Source organism: Myotis lucifugus, unplaced genomic scaffold, assembly GCF_000147115.1.
Source record: "Myotis lucifugus unplaced genomic scaffold, Myoluc2.0 scaffold_549, whole genome shotgun sequence".
Taxonomy (NCBI): Eukaryota; Metazoa; Chordata; class Mammalia; order Chiroptera; family Vespertilionidae; genus Myotis; species Myotis lucifugus.
This window is the reverse complement of record NW_005871597.1, coordinates 226,912-254,343: the sequence shown is the minus strand read 5'-3', so window position 1 is coordinate 254,343 and position 27,432 is coordinate 226,912. Positions and strand designations below refer to the sequence as shown.

The following is a 27,432-nucleotide window of genomic DNA, read 5'->3' as shown; positions in this document are numbered from 1 at the left end:
GCTCCGCTGATCCCGTGCTGGAGCATATACCTTTACTATATAGGATAGAGCCTGGGGCCGGCTGTTTGCCCTGAAGGGTGTCCTGGATCAGGGTGGGGGTCCCCACTGGGGTGCCTGGCCAGTCTGGGTGAGGGGCTGAGGGCTGCTTTTAGGCTGGCGGTTTTGACTGAAGCTCCCAACCACTCCTTTTTTTCTTTTCTTTTTTTCTTCTGGGCCAGCTTTAGCTCTGGCTCTAGCTCTGAGGCTTCCGCTGCTGGTTTGTTTGCAGTTCTATAATCGAAACAATGTATAACTTCAGCTCCGAGATCCCAGCCGGCTATATTTGTTAGAATGTTTCAAACTGCCAGCTCAGAGGCCGGCAAGTCAGGCGGGGAACGTTGGAGTCTGCAGTCACTGGAGCAAGCAAGCCTCATGTTCGCTTCCAACTGCCTGGCTGCCGGCCGCCATCTTGGCTGACAGTTAATTTGCATAAGGATACGCTGATTAGCCAATGGGAAGGGTATCGGTCGTACGCCAATTACCATTTTTCTCTTTTATTAGTGTAGATGTCTTTAGGCACCTGCTATATGTTAATTAATTCAAGCTAATTAACTTTTTTTTACCAAGCACTAAATGACAAAAGTTAACAAACCTAAGGACTTATAAAATAATTCTTTCCTTTATTTAAATTTAATCTCATAGTTCTTAGAAAAAATAAACTTTAAAAAATTAAGTTCTTTCACTTTCATAAATAGCTTTTCCCCCCTAAAGCACATATTCCAATCTCTGAATAAAAAAAGATGGACATAAAATGTGATTCTTGCCAAAAATTCAATAGCAATGCAGGGTATTTTTTACATTCCTCTAAACAAATAGTGTTGAAGAATGGTCACAGTGGGGGCATTGTTCTCTGCACTAGAAACTCAAAGAAGCAATAAATGTGATAGATTTGTACCTAGCCATTAGCAAGTGACCTAAGTCTTTTACTTTTTCTACCTGGAAATTCTACCTGTTGTTAATATGACAATTATTAAAATAATTTGTAGTATACATACACCATATCCATTTTTCCACAGTTAAAGAAATAAAGGCCAATATTGAAAAGATAATTAGCTTTGTAATTTAGTTAATATTAGTGATTAGTTTTAAGTGTATAGCTAATAATTAGAATTTTATAAAACTGCTTTTAAAAATAACTGCACTAGCAATTTAAAGAAAATAAAATTAAATGACCACACGATGGCAGCATTGGTACAAAATTGAACTATATTTAGTCCATTATACTATCACTTCCTGATCAATGAGCCATTTTCGTTACTTCATAACCAACTTTCTCTCATTGCTTTAAATACCCTCTATAAGTTGATGATTCTCAAATTCCTGCTTTTATCTTTCCTTTGAACTAAGATTCACATATCCAACTACTTACTGTACTTTACTATCTAATAGGCATTTCAAACACAACAGTCCAAGCCTTCAGGCTCTGCCACCGCCATCGCCACCACCGTTTCCTGCCGCACTGTTGAACAGCCTCCTAAGGGTCCCTGACTCCCCTTTCGCCCTGTAGTCAGTTCTCTGTACAGCAGCCAGAGTGATCCTTTTCAAAAGCTCATATCACTTCCCTATTCAGAACCCTACAAATGGCTTCCCATCTAGTTCAGAGTAAGATCCAAAGTCCATTCCCCGGCCTTACATGTGGCCCCTAGTTATTTCTTTGACTCATCTCTTACCAGTCTCTCTGCTTCAGCCACACTGGCCTCCTACTTGTTCCTGAACCCCAGGCACATCTCCCTTGGAGCCTTTGGTGTATCGTTTCCTTCCCATTAACCCACATGGCTCACTCCTTCACATGACCCAGTTTCCTCTGGACTTCGACCTCATCAGAGAGGCCTTCCCCACCACCTGTGTAAAGTGGAACCCTGCCTGGTCACTCTCTCTACGTACCCTGGCTGACTCTTCTCAGATGATGTCCTGTTAGTTTTCCCTGTTGGTGTGTTTATTGTCTGCCCCTCCCCATCTAAATGCCAGCTGCAGGAGAACTTGGACTTTGCCTGTCTGTTGGCTGCTGTATCCCCAGCACCTAGAATAGTGTCCAACACGGAGTAGACATTTAATAAGTATTTGTTGAATGAATGAAAAGAAGAAAAGGAAACAGCAAAGAAGGGAGATGGAAAGGGCCTGTAATACAAGAAAGTTCCTGGAACTGAAGAAGAGACCCTCCAGGCAGTTCCTTGGAGTCCCTGGTCTTCCAAAGTATACGCTTGAATCTGCATCTGTGTGATGCAGAAACAGTGGGAATTAAAGTAAATTTTCTCCAGGGGAAAATTCTTTTTCTTAGCATCATCAGAAACTTACCAAGCAGTAACTGAAAACTCTCTCAGGAAGTAAATTAAATGGTCTGAGATCTTGTCAGCATCAGCCTCATTATGCACTTAGGAATTCTGCTGTAATTGTTACTAGTGAGGAGTAAATTGTGTAACAAGTGTATTGGTGTATGTTGTAAACTATTACTAAGAGGTCACTGGTTGAATCTTGACATTAGTTTTGGTTTCTGTGTTGTCCTTTTGGTCACGACGTCACTCTCGCTTACTGCCTTCTTTACTTGTTAATATTCCAGTAAGTTCTGTTTATTAAACTTGTTGTATCCCCATTTGTGGAGGTAAATAGGTCTTATTATTCTCCTCCTAGGAAAACAGCATCATCCTAAATGGAACCGTGATGGTCAGCACCACTCGCCTGCCTAGTTCCTCCGGTGGGGACCAGCTTGGTGCTGGGGAGTGGGTGCGCTACAAGCTCTGCATGTGTGCCGACGGGACTCTCTTCAAGGTGCAGGTGACGGGCCAGAGCATGGGCTGCCAGGTCTCAGACCACCCCTGCGGGAACACTCATTAGAACAACCGGAGGGTCTTCAATATGTTCATAGTTTGACTTGACTTTTTTTTAAGAGTATGCATGCAATTATGTTTTTACAGAGTTTGTGATACTGGTAATTATTTTATCTGCAGAGCACTACTGTATCTATTACAATCTCCATATTTAAAACAGTCTCAGAGAGCCTAAATTCTAATAGACCTTTCATTAAGTTGCACTGATCTTCAAGTTAACGTTTTCTAAAATAATTATCAGATGTGAATAAAATCCAAATTTTTTAAAAGTGTTTTTAAAACTCCACTATTCCTTGTCTAAAAGATAAAGGGCTGAAGCAACTGTTAGATTCATTGTAAGTAAGCTTTTGGTAACTAATGGGCATAGACCCCCTTGAGATGTTTGAAAGGTACACTGTCAAGTGTTAAATGCTCTCTTTTCACTTCTAAGAGGCAAGACAGGTTTCTAGTGCATTAACTTTCAGCCACATTCTCACTGCACATATGTGAGGTAGTAGAAGACTGTGTGTGGTTTCTTAGTTTTGCACTTGGAAGAATACTCTGTAATAGAATGTTTACTTGTTAAATATTAATAAATATTAACTGTTCACCATGTGGTAGAAATTAAAATACCATCCTAGCTTTAACTTTTAGATAATGATGACAGTTGTCATTTATTAAGCTTCTTACACATCCTAGGCATTGTCTAGGCGTTGCATGGGTACTCTCTCTAATTCTCACTCGAGCTCTGTAAGTAGACGTTATTGTCCCAGTTTTTACTATTAAGAAATTGAGGATCAGAAACTTAAGAAGCTTTCCTGATCTCACGTAGAAAATAGCAGAGTTGGGATTCAAACCTAGATACACTTGCTTCCAAACACCTTGTTATTTTCACTTAATGCATTGGTTTCAATTATTAAAACTCTATAAAGATGAACAAAGACTAATTCAGACTTACAGATAAGAATCAAATCAACTTTAAACAATAAATTTTTAAAAAGAAATCAAGCAGGTATACTTACTCCGGTTAAAAAATAAACCAATCAGCCTCGTGTTTTTAAAAAAAGCCAATCCCTTCAGATTTTAAACTCTCCTAAGCTAGTTCCAAAATGTCAAATTGGCCTGGTAATGGGTTACCCAGTTTCCTGACTGGTGGGCCATGGCGCACTGGAGTACCTGAATTGGGGAAAAGGGTTGCCAAACACTTATACCCTCAGCCCCCAGAGCAGCACAGTAAGAAGTGGCAAGTCCCACTGTCCAGAATGGCTGGTGGGTTCACCCCAGGGTGCACCATATAGTTACTACCCCTTTTAATGTGTGCCGTGCCTTGAATAAAGTTGGGAAGCACTGGACTAAGGGTGCAATGCAGAAAATAATACAAGTCAGTTTTAAGTATGAGAATTGATCTCTGTTATAACATCACCATCCCACTGGAATGATTTTCAACCCTCAAGTCAGTGATTTTTAATGTATTTTCTATTCAACTTGAAAGGCACTCTCTGGTATTGTTAAGACATGCACAGTATCAGGGACAGAGAGTTTGAAGTAGTGTGCTGTAAGGAGGCAGTAGTGATAAATCGTAGGCCCCGGCCTACATTCTGGGATGGGCACTTTGAGCTGTGTGGATAGGAAAATCAATACAAAAACAATTTGCATTCAGCATGTTACAGTTCTCTCTGATAGAACAACCAAATGCCTTAGAGATTATGAATAGTGTACTGAAGTATACTAAAATAGAAACTGACTTGCTATACAGTACTGAGTGCAGTTTTTAAATGAATAAAAAAGAGAATGAAATTTATGACCTCTGAGTATTATAGTTGCAGTGATATTCAGAACCGATTTTAATATATTCAGTACCAATTAACATCTGAGTGATAGTCAAGAAAAAATCATTGAAATGTCCATTCAGATGCTCAGTATATTTTTAAATTTTACATCCATCACTTGTCTGCTCTATTTAGATTTGTTTTGAATATTTCTTTAAATATTTTTACAAAAACTACAAAACACTATCTTAACAATGTTTTATTTATTGAATATAATTCATGAAATATCTATTTTTGCTCCTCGTTGAGAAATACTTCTGTTTTTGATACATCTCCATTAAGTGCTTTTGACATTAGAGGATATTTTGATGTTTTATAGAACTGATTGTTAAGGTAACAGGTATAGTATTTGAGGACACTTTGAAGGTGGTCCTTGCCTTTTCACTAAACTGTAGAGTGGAAAATTCACTGGAGAGCAGATCAAGAACAAACCATCCTTTTTACCTGTGATCTATTTTGCATAACAGTAAAGCTTTAGCTACTCATTCTCACCACCAGATGGTATTTTTCTATAAACTGAAATGTTAACGTTCCTCTTTCTACCCGCTGTTCCTCCCCTACACTGAGCACTGCTGTGACTAGCAGCAGGCTGGGGGCGGTGGCTAATGCAGTACTTCAGAGTGGATTGCAGTGGTCAGGGGAACACATGAAATAAAAGAAAGATACTTTAGAGCAAGTAGGAAAATGCAAAACGACACAAGGTGGGGACTGCCCATATATGGTCTGTAATATTTAAAATATACTTATTTGTATTCTTTTGCGTTGTAAAAAAAATTGTGTAATAGCTTTGATGATAAAAGGTGGAAGTTCTACCTAGTTTTGAATGAGTTTTCTTAAGAGGGTAAGAATGTTCTGGTTCTAAACTTGACATAAAGGAGACCATTGATATGCTGATAATTTTAGCAATCTTTTTAAAAGTGCTGCAGGTGCAAAGATGACAAGTTATGCCAAACAAAAGGAAACCTATAAATCTGATTCAGATTGCTAACTTTGAGTTTCAGTTCAGTTTGTAACAACTATTAATGACCTCTGTTTACAATAAAGATTCTGTCAACTGCTTGCTGTTCATTTTTTAATGGTTAAAATATTATCAGGTTTCCACATAATCATAGAAACATGATGAGCTTAAATATCGCTTGAGAATGGAGCACCGTCCGTATCTGTGTGATCTCTCTGATCCTCGAGCTCAAAAGTAGAAGCTGTAGAGCTCGGATAGTCCCTCCTCCCTCTGCGCGTTCCCTCAGAGTCCCAGGGACGCGTGCACGCTGTCACTGTGGCAGGAGGCCAGGGCCTTGTGACGAAAGGGTGAAGGTTTGCCACAGGCAGGCTCCACGGGCAGATGGGTGGAGCCTCAGAGGCTCGGGTCTAAAATTCCCACCTGGCTGGATCCAGGTGGAGACCCATTTGGAAACTACCTAAGATCATAAGGTATGGCTTAGAAACAGCGCTGCTGTTGTGTTCTTTCTACATCTTATCAGAAATAGCCTCTTCTGATTTTTTTCTTCTCATTTCTTTAACTTCTCTTCCTTTTATATAAGAATGAACTCTCCTTTCTCCTTTGTTTTTTTACTGCCCTCCCTTATCTCTCTCACTCTCTGACACCCATACACACCCAGTAGTTCTGCTTCCTCAACTTCAGCTTGAATGTGTCCATTTAAAGATTTACATTTTACCAAGTTGTTTTTCAGTTCCTCAGGAAATTTTTCTAGAGTTCTCAGGGGTTCCTTACCTAATATGTATAAACTTATATGTAGTACATATCATTTTTCTTTACATATTAATAACTTTTACTTTAGGACATAAGATTACCATTACCTAGCTGTTTTGAACTCAAGTCTGTTAGATAATGTATAGATCTCTCAAAATTAGGAAGAACCAGGTCCATGAAAATCTTTATCTCCCCTTAAGAATAAGTATTTTTTAACCATGTTTCTGTTCAATATTGGAAAGTAGCATGCCTGTGAATTACTATATTTTTTGTTGCTGATACTGCATTAGTTTGGTATACAGTTGTATATATAATGATTGCAGCTTTCATTGTAGAAACAAATATCTTTCCAACTAGAATTAATTCAATTTCTGGTATTGCATAAGAGCCACACTATAAAAATAAGTCACTTCTGCATGCTGCAGGGCACCTTTGCAGTTCATGGCCCCGTGTCTCTGAATTTAGATGCCCTTCAAAACATGGAGAATTGACCTTGTGTGAACAAAGTTTAAAAGTTGCCTGGTACATTTCATTCGCTGCGTGCATTCATCCAAACAGAACATAGCCCTGCAACAGACTGCAAACTATTAAAAATGTAAAACGAGGGAGAAATTTACATATGCAGCACACCACGTGGAAAACATGGCCCTTAAGGAACTGCCTTCCGGGGAGTTTAAAACAGACACAAAACAAAGAAATGGGAATGCGGGATAATATTGATATTCTGTCACACTGAATGCTACTAATGTGTAAATTCAGTAAATATTTACGGAAAGATTTCTGAAAAGATAAAATAGGCTAAAGCTGGGAAAGGGGTCTCCAGGCCATATGTAGGATTTGGAGTGAGGAGAGGAAAAGGCGTTGAGCTTGGAGCTGGGAGTTACAAAAGCTCATTTCAGCATGAGACGTCCATATACTAGCCTAGTGCTGAGCACAGCCGCGTCTTGTAATGGCTCTATGTGTACTGAGTGGTCCGTAGGTTAGCTAGCCCTGCCTGCCAACCTGAGGGACTGGACTACAGGCACTCAGGAGCTCTTTGAGGCTTTTGAATGAGGGAATGATAGGAGGAAAACAGTGTTACGGGGCAATAACCCATTGGAATAGGATGGGCCAAGAAGAAGGAAAATCATGAGGCCGTGGCAGGAGAAACAGTTAAGCCATTCTAGTATTTAGGACGAGTGATGAACTAAATGGTGCCATTAGAGCAGAAAGGGACAGTTTGTTGCAAGTCTACATACTGAATAATGTAGTTATTCATGAAATTTGGTGTCATTAAAACAAAAATTATCCATTTACTTTTAAAAACATTTTGTGTATATATTTAGCCACTGAAATGTATAAATACTTGTTTTAAAACTTTTCATTGCTTCTCAGAAATCTTTGGTGAAAAAGATCCTTGATGTTTATATCTTAACTAGAGGCTCAGTGCACGAAATTGGTGCACGGGGCGGGGGGGGGGGGCGGGGGTCCCCTCAGCCCAGACTGAGCCCTCTTGCAGTCCGGGAGCCCTCGGGGGATGTCCGCAGAGGTGGGAGAGGCTCCCGCCACCACGGCTGCGCTTGCCAGCTGTGAGCTGGGCTCTGGCTGAGTGGCGCTCCCCCTGTGGGAGTGCACTGACCACCAGAGGACAGCTGCATTGACATAGCGACCGGTCATTCCAATTCAGTCAATTTGCATACAGTAGGTCCTCAGGTTATGTCAGAGATCCGTTCCTACAGCACGACATAACACAATTATCCCCGTAAGTCGGAACCCACCTGCATAAGCACCTACGTCACTCACATGGAGCACATACACAGCAGTAATGAAGTGAAACAGTAAAAAAAATTTAAAAGAAAGATAACAATTCCTGACCTTGTAGTAAATAAATAATAAAAAAAACCATAAAGCACATATGTACATACATCGAAATGATGAAACTTTTTTTTTATAAATACTGTAAATGGGAGATGGTGTCATAACCACAAAATGACATACGTCAAGTCCAATGTAACCCAAGGACTGCCTATATTAGCCTTTTATTATATAGGATGGTCTTTGGTTGATTACCTCCCACCCACCCAACCACAATTGGAGCCAGGGAGGGACGCAGGAGGTGGGTCAGCCAGGGAGGGACCCTGGGAGGGCTCCAGGGCATGTCTGGTCCATCTCGCTCAGTCCTGATCAGCTGGACCCCAGCAGCAAGATAACCTACCAGTTGGAGCGTCTGCCCCTGGTGTTCAGTGCACATCATAGGGACTGGTTGACCAGTCGACTGTCTGCCCCTGGTGGTCAGTGTATGTCATGGCGTGTGGTTGAGCAGCCTTAGCATATCATTAGCATATTATACTTTGATTGGTTGAACAGACGACCGGATGACCGGACACTTAGCATATTAGACTTTTATTATATAGGATACATCTTCATGTTCGGAGGCAGAGCACCCTTTTTATAACCCATTTTATTTATGTTGAATAAATCTAAATGATTTCAAAAGGATTTGAAGTCAGACAAAGCTTGCAGTTCTTCTAGTCATTAAAAATATATATATATATAACATCAAGGATCTCGTTTGTGAGTTGAACCTTCCACCCAAACAGCTCCACAGTTCAGTGTACCTGGATGGCCTGCCACTCCACAGTAAGTCACGTGGCTGACTATAGTGTTGTAGATACTAGACTTTGCTCTGTTCTAATGACCAGCAGGAAGCAGAGAAGCCTTTGATCTTGGTAGGTTTCCCTCACTCCGAAGCAGCCTGCAGCGCGAATGGTCCTGGAAAAGCAGGCACAGAGGTGAGGCCCAAGTGAATACGTATTTTTCTGAAAAATCGGGGGAGTTCTTTCTGTAGAATGTGACATAAATGTAATTTTATACCATAATTATACCAATTTTGGAAGCTACACTTTAATGCCTTCATTTCTAAGAAATTTCTAAGAAATCAAACATTCACTTAAATTGGCAATCACGGCAAGATAATTTTCCTCAATCTTGAAAAGTAAATTTTCTGCTTATTTGCTGTTAGTTTTTACACGTTATAATGAATAAGTCAATTCATTTTCCTTTCTCCAGGCATTATGAAAAACCTTTGTTTCAGAGCCATTGCCATGGCTCTGGGTCTTTATTTTACTGGAGCCATGACAAACCCAGCAAGGAAAAGCAGTATTTTTTTCGATTCTGAGTGCCAATGGGATGGATATCGTCTGACAAATTGTTCCTTTACTGGAAAGCAGGATATACCTGTGGACGTATCACAGGCAGCAGCCACCGTGGATGCAGGTTCCATTTTCTTTAGGGTCCTCTTACAATCTCCCACAAAAGAAGAAAAACGGAATATAAAACATCTGGACCTCAGTAACAATCTCATGTTGAAAATAACCTTAAGCCCTCTTGCACATTTACCTGGTCTGGAAACCCTAAACCTCAGCAACAATGCCATCCACTCCATCTCACTGGATCTCCCCGGTCCTAAGTGCTCATGGGCGAAACGCCACAGCAGCAGCTTGGGAAGTGGGCTTCCGCATCTAAAGCTGCTAATTCTTCAAAGAAATAAACTCAGTGACATTCCCAAGGGTAAGTACAATCTTAAGAGGCGGACTAGACCGAGAAATCCTGAGTGCGTGGAGAGTTCATGTTTTATGCCAATGAGAATTCCATGTTTGCTTTCAGTTTTGAGGAAGTGGCTGAAAGTAAAGCAATTTGATCCAAGCGAATATAATAAAAGGGGTTTCTTTGTGGAATTTGAAGTTAAAATATGTGGAACTTACAGTCAATGCTTTTTCATCTTCCGTCACTATAATTTATATTCATGTTATGTGGATTTGCCAAGAGACACTAGGAAATATTAAGTGCTAAATAGTAATGCATGATTTTAAATTTTACCTGAGAAATAACTAGTTCAGATACTTTTAATATGTAACACAATTCAAATTTATTGCCATATTTGTAATTTTTTCTTAGAATACCTTTTCTTTCTACTTATCCAGTAGCCCTCCAAGTGTAGACTAGAAAAATGCTCATTTTATGTATTAAGATGTAAACTTTCTTACTAAGGCAAAATCAGAATTCCTTATCCTGGTTTCTAACGGGATACTCTACATATCCTCCTATTATAATAAACTCTAATCCATTCTGACATTCACTAACCTACATGTTGGTGTTCCTCAGCTAATCCACCAACGTTTCATTTAGAAAATGTGTCAGGTTCATTAGCCAGAGCTTCCTTTGTGCTTTCTGTAGTCAGGAGTGCTAGGCCATTTCCTTTCCCTGTTTGCTTTTGGTGTTGGGCATTCTTTGCCAAGTACTTACTTTACACAAGACACTATACTATAAAAAGAAGTGGGAGGATATTGTCATTTTTCTCCGTCCAAAATGATGCATATTTAGTTTTTCTCATTTTTCACTTCTTTCATTTATTTATTTTTTGCTCTTTCTCTCCACATCTGGTCTGGTTTTAAGCACCATTTTGACAACAATAGCCTGAAGGGGTGACGGAATTACTATTCCAGCCATCATATCAGCAGAATTGTGTGAGAATGGCAGGAGTCTTCTCTCCCTGACCTTTTCCATAAAAGCAGTGTGCAGTATTTTCAGTGTAAACTAATTTCATCTTATTTTACAATTTTTATTGTATTATTCTTATTATAAAAGGAATACCTGTTATTTGTGGGACATTAGGATTTGAAGAAAAAATTTAAGGGAAAAATTGAAGTCCTTTATGTAGTGTATATTATTTAAGTTTATTCTTTAGGTCTATGTACATATTTTTATTTCAAATTGGAATACACTTTCCATAATATTTTCATACCATCAAATTGTTTGAATATTTTTACCTAATCAAGCAATTAGATATAATGGTATAACATATGTGATGATATAATGATATAATATTTTTTAACTAGTATGGTAGATGTGAATCTCAACCCACAAATTCACGTGTATTAGAGATATAAGCTTTTATTGTCTATAATTCAGCGTAGTTTCTGATTCTGAGCCCGAATTCTACTAGGATAGGTTGTGGGTGGGGTATAGGGTACTTGTACTTAACCTCAGTGTTTTGTGAGCTTTCCTCTGCCTTTTCTCAGACTTGTACCGCAGCTCTAGAATCTTATACCCTGACAAGGCATCAAAGTGTGTGTGTGTGTGTGTGTGTGTGTGTGTGTGTGTGTGTGTCCATCTGTCCCTTAACCCCATTAGCCAAAGAACATTTCTTTCAGTTTTTTCAGTTTGGAAAAAATCCCCTTTTTGTTTCTTCAAAACCTTCTGTCTAGTTCTAGAAATTCCTTTCCTTTAAAACTTTAGGCCTGTGGAAAACAAAAGCCAGAAAGACTTGTGGACTCCTCTGCTTTGTGCCTCGAAATGTGCCTCCCCTGGGGCAATTAACACCGACAGAGCTTTCTGCTTGAACGGAGAGAAAGGAAAAGGGGAAAACAGAGGTAAAAGATTAATATGTCAAATATTACCCACCACAAGAGTAAATAGAGAAATGCCGAATGTGTCTCCTGAAGGCAGATGAATTTCCCGGAGCTCATCGGAGGTTAGGGCAAATACAATTCCATTTAAGGACCAAATATCCCTATAAAATGAAGATGCAGCCCCTATCTTCCTTTTCTGAGTTAAACTTGGCCTCCCAAAGTATCAGGGGAAATGTTAACTCGCAAAGGAGAAAAAAGAAGGGAAATGACAAATCCTGTGTCTGATATTCTATTAGAATTCTAGCAAATGAAACCACAGAGAGATGAATGAAACAGCTGGGTGATGGAGTCCAGTGTAAGCCCAGAATCTAGTTGGATGTAATTCAGAGTTCTTTCACCCATAGCATTTTGTGATATGAATTCTTTTTCCAAAATCAACATGCATTTTCCGTTTTTACTGGATTGAGTCCCCTCTGACATCCCTTCCCATTTTATGATTCTGTGACTGTGGCTGGATGACTCTGGCTTTAAAACCCCATTTTGGAGGGAAAAGCTGGTAAGAGAGGGGCTGCCCGCCACGTGTTTCTGACATTTCCTTGGTGCTTTTTCGATTCCTTTATTCTAAGGTTCTCAACCTTCCTAATGCCGCGACCCTTTAATACAGTTCCTCATGTTGTGGTGACCCCCAATTTCTTTGTTACAAATGGAACATAATTAAAGCATAGAGATTAATCACAAAAACAATATGCAATTATATATGTGTTTTCCGATGGTCTTAGGCGACCCCTGTGAAAGGGTCGTTCGACCCCCAAAGGGGTCGCGACCCACAGGTTGAGAACCACTGTAAGCCTTTTTAAAGGTAACATCTGGATAATGTGGAATTTACTCATAGAATTGCTGTGAGGTGTAAAGAAAAATATGTCTTTCAAGAACCTAATTTAACATAGTATTTGGCATAATAATGATATTATTAAAATACGTGAAAAGTACTTTGTAACCTTGTAAAGCAGTATGCAAATATTAGTTGTTATTATTCTCTTGGCACAAACTGAGAATAACAGTCTATTCAGAAACAAATAATAAGTCAGAATCTCAAGTTATCTTTTAAAATGCTAAATAGCCCTGGCCAGTGTCTCAGTGGTTAGAGCCTCAGCCCTCACACCAAAGGGTCTCAGGTTCAATTCCTGGTCCAGGGCACATACCTGGGTTGCAGGTTCCATCCCCTGCCCCCCCCCCCCCCCCAGTCAGGGAACATGTGGGAGGTAACCAATCAATGTGTCTCTCTCACATGGACGTTTCTCTCTCTCTTTCTCCCTCTTTCCTATTTCTCTCTCTACGCCTCCCTCCCTCCCTTCCACTCTCTAAAAACCAATAGAAAAAATATCCTCGGGTGAGGATTAACAACAACAAAGTAAGTTAAATAACTTTGCAGTAGATGGGACTCCTAGTCCACTGTAATTCATGAGCCAAGAATCATTTGTGTCTAACTATTTATATAGGTGTTTGGTCTGATCTGAAATAATACCTTAGAGATACGTATCTTGGGAAGCAGGGATCAACAACTGGCCTGCCAGCACACGTGTACCTGTATAACTCATGTCCCGTGGGCCTTAAAGCAGTGAGTTTATAGAGCCAACAAAGAGTTGCTTTCACCCAGGAAAGCCCCCTTCTGTGAGGGTGAACTGTCACAGCGACTCACCCAATGTCAGCCCGGCCTGTCTTCAGAGGCAGCTGTGAAGTCACCAAAAAGCTTCATGTTGGGACAACACCAGAGGAGGTGCCAGCCGATGTATTTACAAGACAGAAGCCAGCCGTGAATTCAACCTTAATGATCATTCTACCTTCTCCCATATGTTTGGAATATAGTGTTAATAATGGAAAATCGGGTTTAAAATTTTAAAACAATGGGGCAGGTCTCCAGTTAAACTATCCCACCTTCATCAGGCAGTATTTCCGAATGCCCACAGAGTGCCTAGACATCTCTCAGGACCAACATGTTACTGGGATTCCACTTAGGTTGACAGTCCAGATGTGATAGCCTGACATCATTTAACAACAAAGTTTCAGAACCCAAGAGATAAATGTGTTAGAAATGAGATGAAATAATACCTGACTCTGAAACTGGTAGAATTAAAAAAAAAAATACAACCACAAAATCATGTATTACTAATCATGTGAAAACAAAAGTACATTGTATTCTTTTCATTCGTAGGAAATTAAGCATTTCATCTTGATTGCTATGATTATGGGAATACCAATAACCAATTTTTTTCAAAAAGTTCAGGTTGGCCATAGCTGGTTTAACTCAGAGGATAGAGCATCAGCCTGCAGACTGAAGGGTCCCAGGTTCAATTCTGGCCAAGGGCACATGCTCAAGTTGCAGGCTTGATCCCCAGTAGGAGGCAGCCAATCAATGACTCTGTTATCATTGACATTTCTCTCTCCCCCTCTCTCTTCCTCTTTGAATCAATAAAAAAATATATTTTGCCGAAACCGGTTTGGCTCAGTGGATAGAGCGTCGGCCTGCGGACTGAAGGGTCCCAGGTTCGATTCCGGTCAAGGGCATGTACCTGGCTTGCAGGCACATCCCCAGTGGGGGGTGTGCAGGAGGCAGCTGATCGATGTTTCTCTCCCATCGATGTTTCTGACTATCTATCTCTCTCCCTTCCTCTCTGTGAAAAATCAATAAAATATATTTTTAAAAAAATATATTAAAAATATATATATTTTTTTTTCAAAGTTCAGGTTGTAAAGGAGTAACAAAATGTATGTCATTAAGCTAAGAGGGCAAGGTCTTTGGCTCACCTCTACTAGTATAAATTTAACTACATTAAGGGCTAGCCTTATCAATAATTCTTATCTAGGACCATTCCAGATTCTATTCTAATTCTTAGTACTCTTTGAACTTGAAGCCATGACCCTTGAACATTATTGTTCTGTGTTATTAGGTATCATACTTGGGAGAACATTTAGGAAGTTCATAGTCCAAAGGAATATTTTTAAGGTGGTGTAATGTCTGGGCATACCTTCTGTGGCCTTTTTTCCAATAAACACTGAGATAATTTCTTAGAAGTAATAAAACTGCCTCTGGCCTCTTAAATGCAAAGGCTAATCAAATTCCTGCTTTCCCTAGCTTATACGATCATCAGAAAGCAATTCAATAAAAAGTGCCTTCCTATTTTCTTCCCAACATTTGACTCTCCTCTCTTGAAACAGAATCTACCCTCTGACATCCAAACTCAGCTAATGCACTTCCTAACCTCTTTTAGTCACCTGAATGCGCACCCCCTCAACATTGATGCACCATGCAAAATTTTTAAAAGAACGTATTTTCCCCCATTGAGAGTGTCAACCAAGTATCATGGAAGAGTTCTCAAATTCCCCATCCGTTTTTGAGAGACCCTAAATGAATAAGGTCATATCTCTCATTATCTTTGGATCAGCAGGCTAATCAGAACATGTTGTTTTCATAACTGTTCTTTGGCAAAATCCAAGGGAGCAATCCCCATCACATTTCAAATCTTGGCTCACATCATGTCTGCTAACGTCTCATTGCCCAAAGCAAGTCACATGACCAACCTCAACTCAACGGGACAAAGAAGTAAAGTGAATATTTGCTGAATGATGATCTAAACTGTTACACCTGGCTTCCACTGAGCTCAAAATACCTGACCATAGTAATCAAAGATAGATTCAATTTCACCTGCAAGAAACAATTTTTAAGGGAGGAAACTGAGGCATGGAGACCTTAAGTGATACTTTCTGATTCACATCAAAAGTGACAAACAGAGCTGGATAAACCGAACATCTTATAGCCCTATTTGCTATATGATACAAGTAGAACCACTAAACAATCCCAATGCATTTGGCATTTTATGTATTCCATGGCCCATACCATTCTCTTTCGTAGACAGCCCAGCCCTACTCCCTGCCTTCTTTTTCCTTTTCAAAACTCAAGTTATCTTTCAGGACCTTGACCATGTCGTGTGTGTGTGTGTGTGTGTGTGTGTGTGTGTGTGTGTGTGTGTGGCTAAATGGTAATGAATGGTTAAAAGATCTGAATTTCAATCCCACCTCCACCCACCATGACGTGGGGCAAATTCTTGCTGCACCTAAGTTTTGCAATTTGTAAAATGGTAATAACCCCCAGGGCTTTGTGAGGATTAAAAGGAGATGTTTGTGAAATGCTCAGAGCACAGAAAGAGTACACAATTAAACGGAGGTTTAAAAATAACTTCTCCCTTCCACTCAAAGCTAGGCATGATCTCCCTTCCGCTGATCTCCTGGCCTACATATTCAATTCAATTAAGTACTGAGAAATTGCAGGAACCATAAATTCTCCTCCCTGCATAGGGCAGGCAGGTATCACAAAAATGTCAAGGAAACTATAGCTCCTTTCATATTCGTGTCTTGTGTTTCACTTTTTCCCCCTCACAAACCCATATGTTTGCATATTAAAATATGTAGGAATATTCTCCACCAAGAAACATTTTCTCCAGGGGGCAGCAGGGGAAATATTGAAGTGCCTAGGACAGCAGAGCAGCTCACAGATGCTGGGGCACTCAGTCAGGAACGGCAAATTAACCAACCAATATCGAAGTATTTCCCACCAGCATATGCCAGCTGACACATCAGCCTGGTTCTCTCCCATTTTTTTTAAAACATGCAGATTTCTTGGCCTATCCTTTGTTTTCCTACTTCTGATAGAGACATGAGTAGAAAGAAATCACATTTGTCGGTAAGTGCCTGCCCATCTAAGACAGGCGCCCTCATTCAGCTCCAGCCAAACGTCTTGTGCCAGTTGAAACTTTCAATAATTCAAGTGAAGCTAGATATGCAACATTTTTGTATTGAATCTTTATTGTCAGCTCATTAATTTTTAAATCTCTGTGCAGGCCAAACACTGTGACTTCTAATTTATTGCGTGCATTGGAGGAGTTCACGAAGACATGAACTCTGACCTGAATCATCTTATGGACAGTTGGATGGAGGGGTATAAGTGCTTTGTATAACTAGCAACTTTTTCTAGGTTTTATCATTCAACCAGACACAAGGATTCTATGCTATATTTGTCCTCAGCACCAAAGACAGTACGCAAGGAATAAATCCTTCTGGAATGGAACCAACTTGATCTGTTTTGTGGTAGTTGGTTAAAGACACAGACTACACATGAGAGCAGAGCAGAAGGAAATGTAAAAATGCAGGGCTTCCTTGCGGGACTCAGATGGTAAATCAAATTTGGGAGACGCTGTGACTGGCACCTCCTTCTCAAGCGTTCTTTTCAGTGCCAAATGCACCTCCTGTTGACTCTGGCATCAGGTGAAATACAAAGGCAATTAGATTATTTTGCCAGAACACAAAATCCAGCTAGAATTTACTACCTTCAAAACATACAAGAATGCCTAGAAAATAGTTATAATATTAACAATAAGTACATAAAAGAAAGGATATAGCTACAAAATGAGTCATGAACATTTGAAAACTCTCAGTTCACCTATATAAATAAATCATCAAACAACTATTCAGTTTTATCCATAGTTCAATCAAATAAATATTTACTTATTCTTCAAAGTTAGACTTTTTAATTAATACTTTTATTATAAAACTAGAGGCCCGGTGCACAAAATTCGTGCACGGGAGTGTCTTTCAGCCTGGCCTGTACCCTCTCCAATCTGGGACCCCTCGGACACCCCTCTTGCAATCCGGGACCACTAGCTTCTAACCGCTTGCCTGCCTGCCAGCCTGATCGCCCTAACTGCTCTCCCCTGCCAGCCTGATCTCCCTAACTGCCCTCCCCTGCCAGCCTGATTGCCCTAACTGCCCTCCCCTGATGGCCTGATCCCCCTAACTGCTCTCCCCTGCCAGCCTGATAGCCCCTAACTGCTCTCCCCTGCCAGCCTGATCAACCCTAACCACCTCTGCCTTGGCCCCACCACCATGGCTTTGTCCAGAAGGACGTCCGGTCTAATTAGCATATTACCCTTTTATTAGTATAGATAAGCACATGCTCATTGAGAAAAAGAGTTCAATGATGTCTAAAATAAAGCTTCCTTCCTTCTCTAACTCCACCTCTCCTTCTAAGTGTAAGTACTACTAATAGCTTAGTTTACCTCTTCTAGGCCTTTTTTTTTCCTGCTCACTCAAAATGTATGATATGTGTATATGGGTACAAATGGCTCCTTTTTTCAAGAACACTGGAATTATACTTGATACTGTTCAGGAACTTAACATTTTCCTTCTCATGCAGTCTTGTTGCTCTACCCCATTCTCTTTTATAGTATTCGGTTCCATAGTATTTTATAGTATTGACATACCAAGCTTTGTCTAACCACTTCTCTATTGAAAACCATTTAGGTTGTCTCTAATCTTTCACCCTTACAAACAATGCTGCAGTCAATATCACCAGTTTATATTTTAATTTTATTTTTTTCTACATTTCCATTGATATTTTATTTTATTTTATTTTTAAATATATTTTATTGATTTTTTACAGAGAGGAAGGGAGAGAGATAGAGAGTTAGAAACATCGATGAGAGAGAAACATCGACCAGCTGCCTCCTGCACACCTCCCACTGGGGATGTGCCCGCAACCAAGGTACATGCCCTTGACCGGAATCGAACCTGGGACCTTTCAGTCTGCAGGCCGACGCTCTATCCACTGAGCCAAACCGGTTTGGCTCCATTGATATTTTAGAGAGAGAGGAAGGGAGAGAAAAAGAGAAACGTCGATGTGAAATCGGCTGCCTCCTGCATGCCCCCTACTGGGACCAAGCCCAAAACCCAGACAGGGTATGTGTCCCAACCAGGAATTGAACCAGCAACCTTTCTGTGCACAGGACGATATCCAACCAACTGAGCCACACTAGCCAGGGCAATATTTTAACTTGCTTTTTAATTTTAATAGGATTGTGGAAACTGAAGTCATTACAGAGTTTGGATCTGTCATTCAATGGGATATTGCAAATTGGTATGTTTGATTTTCATAACTGCCTGCAATTGGAGAACCTCTATTTAAGGAGCAACAAGATATTCAGAATTCATCCGGAAGCCTTCAAGGACCTCAAAAAGTTACAGGTTATAAAATAATTTTTATAATATTTCAAATACACAGCCATATGAGCAATGACATTAGAAGAATGTTTGAAGAGTGTCTTCATGTCCAGTAGTACTGACTATTAATCAAAACATGTAAGTCTATTTTAAGATTCCTTTAAAATCGCTGAAGTCTCTCTCTTGCCTTAAAAATCAGTGGTCTCAGTAATGGACGTGAATTTTGCTTGAACATAATACTCAGCAGCAACAATTGGCACATTATTTTTTTCTAAATCAAATTAAACTTGTCGCTGGCTTCTATCAAGGTGTTGGTCAAGACTGGATTCTCACCTGAAGGCCTAGGTGAAGCTCACGGGGAAATGAAGGGGAAACTTTCATTCAGTTCCTTGTGGGCATTGACTGAGGGCTCTGTTCCTTGCTAGCTGTCAGCCTGAGCCTGCCCTCCGTTCTGTGCCATGTCAGCCTCTCCATAGGGCAGCTCACTGCATGGCAGCTTGCACCACAGCCCAAAGGAGAAAGCCCGCTAGGACAAAGAATATGAGATCCATCGAAGTGATGTCCCATTGCTTTTGCCGTACTCTGATGGTTAGAATCAAGTCACAGGCCCCGCCTACACTCAAGGGGAGGAGATTTCTCAAGGGCATGAATACCAGGAGACAGAATCACTGGGGACTCTTTCAGAATCTCCCAAATTATAAGAGCAGATGAGAAAGCCCACTGAAGTTGACAGTGCTCCCCAATTCACCACAAATAGTCAGATTGCCTGGGGACCTCATTTAGTATATTGTCTACTGATTATAAGTATATGTGTGTGTGATTGCCCTGTGTCTGTTTTATTTCCTATGCATTTTTATTGTACTTTGTAAGTCTTCTGCAGCTCACAGGTTATAGATGCTGCAGGCAAACTAAAAAACAATCCCAAGAATGATTTAAATCATCTGTAATTCTCAATTCACCTGAACTGCCCAGAATTATACAATTTCTCCTTCTCTAATATTCCTTCTACATGTTTGGTAATAACTTAAAAACTGGTTTTGGAACAGGATGAACATATTTGGTACCAGAAAGCTGAATATTAAAATAGATGGTATGTGGGTTGTTTTTTTTTTCAGGAGATGCATTTAACATTTACACAGTGCAATATGTCTTCCCATGTCAGAATCTTCTCAGAAGCCAGATAGAGTTTTCATATCATGAATTCATCATCATGTTTAGATAGAATACATTTGCATTAGCATTTCAAATTAGCATCCTTTTTCTTGCTCTTACTCCATTCTTCTTAGATTCAGTGATTTGTGTAGCAACGTATGCTTCTCCCAGGCTTTCTCTAATGTACACTCCTGCCACTGATTGTGGATGGCTGTTTCTTTAGCCACATTGAACTATTCTGTTTTAATCTTTTCTCAGAAATTATTTCTCCTGAATCATCTTATTAGTTTTCTGGCCTCACTCCAGTTTTGCTTTCAATTCAATGATTTGTCATATCATAGTTGCTAGACTAGGGGGGGAAAAAAAGCCAGATGTAACTACCTGAAAATAACTACCTGAAAAACAGTAGAATATTTCACTCAGTTGTTGAGGAGGGTTACATAAGAAAATTATTGATCCTTGGGAAGACCAGGCCAAAGAAGTTTTGTTTTTTTCCTTCCCAATCCCAGTCTCCTACTTCCTATTTTTGGCAACCTTCCTTGGGGAGTCAAGACTGCTTGGTTACTCAACATGGGAAAGGTCAGCCTCATTGCTCATGTCCAGGGAGAATTCTGACTCAGCATGTAGTGGTCTTGGTGATGGTGCCATTGGATTTATTGTTTGAATCAGCTCTTAGGGGTTTATTTAACCCAGGATATCAACGCTGCTTTTCCCGTGATGTTTATAAAACATTTGACCTAGATAACATCCAGCCTCTCTAATTTTCACCCATAGCCCTCTTTTTATTTTTCAACAAGACTTTTATGATTTTCCCTTCTGATAACCATCTGCCCCTTCGCAGGCCCCAAGACCCCACTCTGGTGCCTCATGCTCCAGGCCTCCTCCACCCAGCCCTTCACTCCAGTTTGGTGAGAGCTCAGGGTCCAGGAGGGTGTGTTGTGGAATAGAAGGCACCCAGGGAAGCCAGATCAGATTTCAACCCTGCCATTTCATTCATTCATTCTTTTCTCCACTATTTAAGGAGCAGTTGCTATGTACTAGGGCAGGGGTCCTCAAACAGGGGGCCAGTTCACTGTCCCTCAGACCGTTGGAGGGCCGGACTATAGTTTTTAAAAAAACTATGAACAAATTCCTATGCACACTGCACATAACTTATTTTGAAGTAAAAAAACAAAATGGGAACAAATACAATATTTGTATTTGCATGTGGCCCACAGGCCGTAGTTTGAGGACCCCCGTACTAGGGGCTTGTGGAATACACTGTGTGCCCTAGCCCAGTTTCCTCCTCTGTAAATAAAAAAAAGGGGGGGGCGTGGAATGAGGAATTTGTTGGGAGGTTTAGAGATAATATATGTAAAGCACCCAGTGAAGTGCCTGGTACACAGCAGTGCTCTGCGAATGGTAGCTAGAGCCATACCTAACTGTGCTTTCCCTGCTGCATCATGCCACGGCCACATCCATCTTCAACGGGTCCTTCTCTGTGTTTCTAGTGTCACTGAGTCTTTTTGTTCCCTGGTTTCCCCTTCATTTCTGATTAGACTAGAAAAATTGGTCATCTTGTGCATACTAAGTAGTGCAGATGCAGAGAAATGTACTACTACCCTTGAAGCAAAAGATCTCTCTTCGCTACTTGTGGTCAGCCAAAGTTTTGTGTTGTATGGGCTCATCATTCAGTATCTTCTGCCACTTTCAAGAACACTGTGCTTCTAGACATTTTAGTTCTGGTATCTAATTCTAGACCTTGATCTAGACCTTGATAACAACGAGGAGTTCAGGTTACAAATCACAGCTCATAGGAAAAAAGGAAGGGAAAATGATTAATCATCTAATGTAGGCACCATACTTAAAGCTTTTGCATGCATTTCATCCTAACAACAACCTTGGCAGGTAGGCTCATGGAAAGTAAACAGTTTGCTTAGGCTCACAGAACTGTTAGAGACAGAGCAGAGATTTACTCCCAGGTTCCTCTGACTCTCAAATCAGTCTAACTTCTTATTGCCTCCATAAAGACATAAACAATATCTGGAACTCGTCTATTGTCTCTAAGTGTCTTTATTCACAGACTGGCCCAAATGTGCTTCTTCTCAAGCAGGTTGTGGACCTCAGCAGCAATGCTCTGACCGCCATCCTGCCCATGATGACCATTGCTCTAGAGCTTCCCCACCTGGAGGCTGACTTGGCCCATAACCAATGGCAGTGTGATGACAGTGTGACCATCTTCCAAAATGTCATTTCTGAATCCTGGAGGAGAAAGTGGGATGTAATTTGCAACAAGTCTATAGGTATGTCAGTAGTGCTGCTTCTCTCTGAAAGGGTTCCAGCTGAACTGAAAAATAAATAAATAAACAAACGAACAAAAAACAGGACCAATTTAGTCTCATTGGAAACAATGACAGCAAGAGTGGTGATCCATGGCCTTGGGCAGCCACGGGCTGTGTCATAGAGCTGTCATTGGTTTCTAACTGTTTTCCTCAGTCATGAGTGATTTTCTTTACGTGGGCAAAGAAACGTGGGCAAAGAAACCTAGTTCCACTGTCTCAGAAACTTCATAAGGAGAGAATTTTGCCCTGAAGACCCCACAAGTGTCATATTTTTATTTTTTATAAAATATATTTCTTTATTGATTTCAGAGAGGAAGCGAGAGGGGAGGGAGAGAGAGAGAGAGAGAGAGAGAGAGAGAGAGAGAGAGAAACATCAATGATGAGAGAGAATTATTGATCAGCTGCCTCCTGCACACCCCCTACTAGGGATTGAGCCTGCAACCCAAGCATGTGCCCTTGGCTGGAATCGAACCTGGGACCCTTCAGTCCACAGGCAAACACTCTATCTACTGAGCCAAACCAGCTAGGGCAAGTGTCATATTTTTTAATCCCAATTCTTAACAAATAATCATAGAAAGAACTTTTAAAACTTGAAACATGATTAGTTTAAATGTTTGCCAACATCCTAAAAATATAATCCTACACAGACACAAACACACATTTCAAAAGTAGATTTTTCTTTTCTTTGTTCCCTGCCACTCTCCCAACGTGCTAAAATATGTTATTGGAGCTGAACATTCTGGAAAGTGGTTTCCACTATTTTTTTGAAAATATATATTTTTTGATTTTTTACAGAGAGGAAGGGAGAGGGATATGTAATGGGGTGACCCGTGGAGACAACCACCAGGGACTCAGATAAAAATTTAGGAGCCTTTATTAAGCTGGCCAGCGACTACAGTTACAGCACCCTGCCGAAGCAGAGGCTGAACTGCAGGGCCGACTACAGGAGTTACATTTTATTATTAAATTCTGTGGAGGCCCAGAGAAAAATGTGTCTTTCAAATTCTGGGCCCCCAGTATGGAGGAAACTCTCTTTATACTTTTTCCAGTCCTTTGTGTCCCAAATTTGGAATGAGACTTCTGGGCCTCCTGAGAAAGAAGACCTGCGTGCTGGGATGGGGCCAAGAGACCATATCTCAAGGCCTGGCCTGATGTCAGTACCTTCCTATCTATGTGTTTTAGGACAGCGTGCCCCGCCTGGCCGAAGCGCCAGATATGCAGCCCAGCACAGGATAGTTAGAAACATCGATGAGAGAGAAACGTCGATCAGCTGCCTCCTGCACACTCCCTACCCGGGATGTGCCCGCAACCAAGGTACATGCCCTTGACTGGAATCGAACCTGGGACCCTTGAGTCCACAGGCCGACGCTCTATCCACTGAGCCAAACCGGTCAGGGCAGTTTCCACTATTGTGTTGGCTTAAACTTCTAACTGGGGAGTGGGAAAGAAAGTCAGATTTTTTTTTTAATAGTCCTGGATTCTGTTCTGTTCAGGGCTGACATTAAAGTAGGAACATGACCATGCTTCCCACATTTAGAAGAAAACCACGAAGATCGGAGGGAGGCCAGTGTTGTCAGCCACAAGTGTCCCGTCCTCTCTCAAAGCCGCCCTGGCTTCTGAGTGTGGAGGGCAGAACACCAGGAGCCACTAGAGAACCCTGGTTAGTGCTGTGCTCGCCAGCACTGGGCACGCTGAGGAAATGACGCTGCGAACACGGGTAGGGCTGAGGCAGACTTTGCCGGGCGCTGATGGGATGTTCTCAAGAACGTGCAGTAGGTAAGGGTCTGGAAGAAGGAGACGTAAGGAGGTTACCCCTCCAGTCTGGCTTCTTTCCCTCCCACAGGTAGCCATCGGCAAGAAGCCTGAGAAACACCCCACTCCTGGGCTGGTGAGCAGCAGCCCTGAGCCCACAGCCACGTGTGATGCACACGGAGCCGTACTGCTGGCCTTAGACATCACTCCGTCAATCAGGAGCGCTGCTTAGCATCATGCAATATGCACTTTACATATAAACCCATGGGCTCTAATTTCCATGTGTTTTACCCCCACTTTCAGGGCACGAGGAGGCATCCGGGTGGACACCCCGAAGCAGAATTCCCAGGGAGGCCCACCTTCCTCACACGAATCTGAGTCACAGGAAAAGCCTCCTAAGGAGCAAAGCTGAGGGGCCCCAGGCAGGGATGCATGTGGGCTCATCCACGCCCGGGAAGAAGGACCGCGCAGGCTCTGATGCCCGTGAGCAGCACAGACGGCCGCCGAGACGGGTGAGGAGCACCCAGGATGTGCCAGCGGCTGGCAGGACGGAAGCCGCGTCCCAGGACCTCACCCTGGCCGTGTGCCTAGCGGTGTTCATCACGTTCTTCGTGGCTTTCTGCCTGGGGGCTCTGACGAGGCCGTATATTGACAGACTGTGGCAACAGAGGTGCAGAAAGAAAAGACCCGGTCCTGCCCTCGGGTATTCCAACCAGGGCTTCTACGATGAAACGGAAGCTGCGGGGGACGTCCAGCAGCCAAGGGTGGATCCGCACCAAGCTCACCGTGGCCTAAGCCTCTGTGCGCCCCAAGACGCTTTCTCGGGGACACAGGCCAGCCCACAGGCTGCTGTCGTTGCTGGCAGAAGTCTGGGTGTGAGCAGAAAGGAGCCTGGCAGTGGGCAGAGCAGGGGACCGCGCGGGGGCGACACTGGGGCAGGGAGGAGGAAGGATCACCTGCTTCCCAATGGCCGAGCAGCCGGTTCCTTTATCCCCGGACGACCCGGTGCTGACAATAACGCCCGCGCGTCAGCAAGACAGGACCGAGTCTTCAGGCATCGTCTCTATGGAGTAGCCGGTTCTGAAACGGAAGATTCGCGCAGTGAGCACTCAGTGGGCATCCCTGCGATTGCTGGCAGATTACGAACTGGCTCTGGCTCCATCCATAAGGATTCAAATGCATTAGACCCACCACTGTCGAGAGAAATGACGGCTGCTCTCTCTCAAACGCAAATATGGACAAAAGCACAGAGGACGGGAGGGCACGGGGACAGAGAGGGCGTGGAGCGGGCACCGCCGGAGTTCCCTAAGGAAGTGCAGGTGCGTGCTCCCAGTTTGCTGGACGCACAGGGAGCCAGTGCTGAGGAGGAACATCCCACCTACTACGGTTCAGCCCAACTCGGTGACCTAGGACATGTGGGCCCGTCCCCAAAGGCCTTTTCCCCAGGACCGGGCAGGGACCTACATGTCACTCCTGCTCACGAGGACCCAGCCCAGAGACACGCTCCTCCTGACACGCGGGACGAGCTGGACACCAACTCCGACTCCGATGAAGGCTCTCTATTTACTCTAAGCTCCGAGAGTTCAGAGGGTGCTCGAAATGTGAGTGGAGAAGAGGCAGATGGGGAGGAGAGTCCTGGAACCATTGAGCTCCCGGAGGACGGGGACCCAGGGGTGAGGAGGGACACCGTGACATCATCCGAGAGTCTCGAGGACATCACCTTCGGGAAGGCTCAGGGGAAATGTGAGAATCAGGAGGATCGCTTTGAAAAAACTCTCATTCCCGGTTCAGACTCTGGTTTGTCCAAGAGTCATCGGGAAAGTGCCTCTAACACCCACACATGTGAGAACCCAGTGACCTTGCCCGGGTCACTGGGTGACAGTGCTGCCCGTGACACGACCCCGGGAGTGTTCACTGATGACTGCGTCACGGCTCCTGGGTCTGAGGCAGCAGGGTGGCATTGCTCCCTCAGAGACCTAGAATTTTCCACTGTGGAAACACCACCGTGTCCTGCTGAAGTTCCCCCGGGTCCTGATAAGACTGCCTGTGGTGAGAGAGATGCAGACATGTGTACATATGAACCTCTCACTCAGGGATCAGACCCGGATGAAAGCAGTCGTCCCTCACAACACGATTCTGAAGGGGGCAGCACGCATTCCAGCCCGATGGACACAGGTGCCCCTGAGGCCCATGAGTCCAGAGAGGCTAGGAGCCCGACACAACTGTTACAGTTCTCTGGTGACGAACCAGCTCCTCAGGGTGAAAGAGGAGGAGGGGACTATTTTGAAGAGGCTTCCAAGAGCCAGGCACCATTATTACAAGCACTTCCCAATAAAACCAGTCCGTTAAGAACACGGGAGCCCCTCGGTGGTGGAGACGGGGGTAAATATTCAGAGGAGAATCTGTTGCAACTAGAAAAAGATGATTCTGACTTCTGTACTCAAATGCAGACCCACAGCAACCTGATGGGGGTTGCCCGTCTAGGTGAGGACCGGCTCTCCTATAACAAAGACGAGGATGTTCAACGTGAAAATCAAAGGCAATGCTAGTAACCTTCTTAGTACAGATTGGAGCACTGAGGTGGAACGGCTGAACAGATTTTAACAAATTCTGCACAAAGAACAGCACAGCTTTTGGGAGGTTGATCACGAGCCTACAAAACTGGAGGGATTCAGAGAATTTCTAAATATTTGTAATAAGTTGTGTTAAAAGTTGGACCATTTAGCCATGGCTGGTATGGCCCAGTCGGTTGGTGGTTGTCTTGTGCACAGAAAGGTTGCTGGTTCATTCCAGGTCAGGGCACATACTGGGGTTTCAGGCTCGATCTCCACTAGGGGGCGTGCAGGAGGCAGCCACTTGATGTTTTGCTCTCACATTGATGTTTTTTTCTCCCTTCCTCTTTCTCTAAAAATCAATTTTAAAATCTTTTTTTAAAAAGTTAGAACATTTTATAGAACAAAGAATAAATTAAAAATCAATTTTCAAGAAGAGAAGTGATGGTTTTTGCAAAAGAAAAAGAGTCTCCACCATTATCCCTGCTTCACCTTCTCTGGCCTTACTTGCCAATCAGAGCTCTCATGACCTGTGATCTTCTGTTTATCCTCCTGCTTCTCTGACATTTTCCCCTTTGCTTTCCTGGCGCTCCTCCTCGGCTTGTCCTCTTAAACAGCATTCCTCAGGGGTCTGTTTCAAGTCTCCCTGCATCTCCCCTTTGTCCCTCTCCTTGGACCCCGCTGCTTCACGACCAGCTCTATACAGGTGACGCCCAGGTCTGCACCACTAGGCCCAACCTCCCTCCCAACTTCCAGACTCACATTCTCAATCCAAATGCCCAAATTCACATAGATCCTCCTGGGACCTAAAATCCATCATTTTCCTTCACAATCA

General features: G+C 42.5%; 2 protein-coding genes across 2 annotated transcripts in view; both read left to right on the top strand.

Annotated features, from left to right (window-relative positions):
- The window catches only part of SGCB (sarcoglycan beta), a 7,115-nt gene extending 1,384 nt beyond the window's left edge, over positions 1 to 5,731 (top strand). The window contains exon 3 of the mRNA XM_023745485.1: positions 2,668 to 5,731. Within this exon, the coding sequence (XP_023601253.1) occupies positions 2,668 to 2,871 (204 nt within the window). The 3' untranslated portion in view covers positions 2,872 to 5,731. The remainder of the gene's footprint in view (positions 1 to 2,667) is intronic.
- Positions 5,732 to 9,433: 3,702 nt separating this feature from the next.
- On the top strand, positions 9,434 to 26,852 carry LRRC66 (leucine rich repeat containing 66). Its single transcript, XM_023745487.1, has 4 exons — positions 9,434 to 9,929; positions 18,675 to 18,844; positions 22,065 to 22,254; positions 24,349 to 26,852. Exons 1-4 carry the CDS (start codon positions 9,434 to 9,436, stop codon positions 26,592 to 26,594), a joined length of 3,102 nt encoding a protein of 1,033 aa, XP_023601255.1. The 3' UTR covers positions 26,595 to 26,852.
- Positions 26,853 to 27,432: the final 580 nt, after the last annotated feature.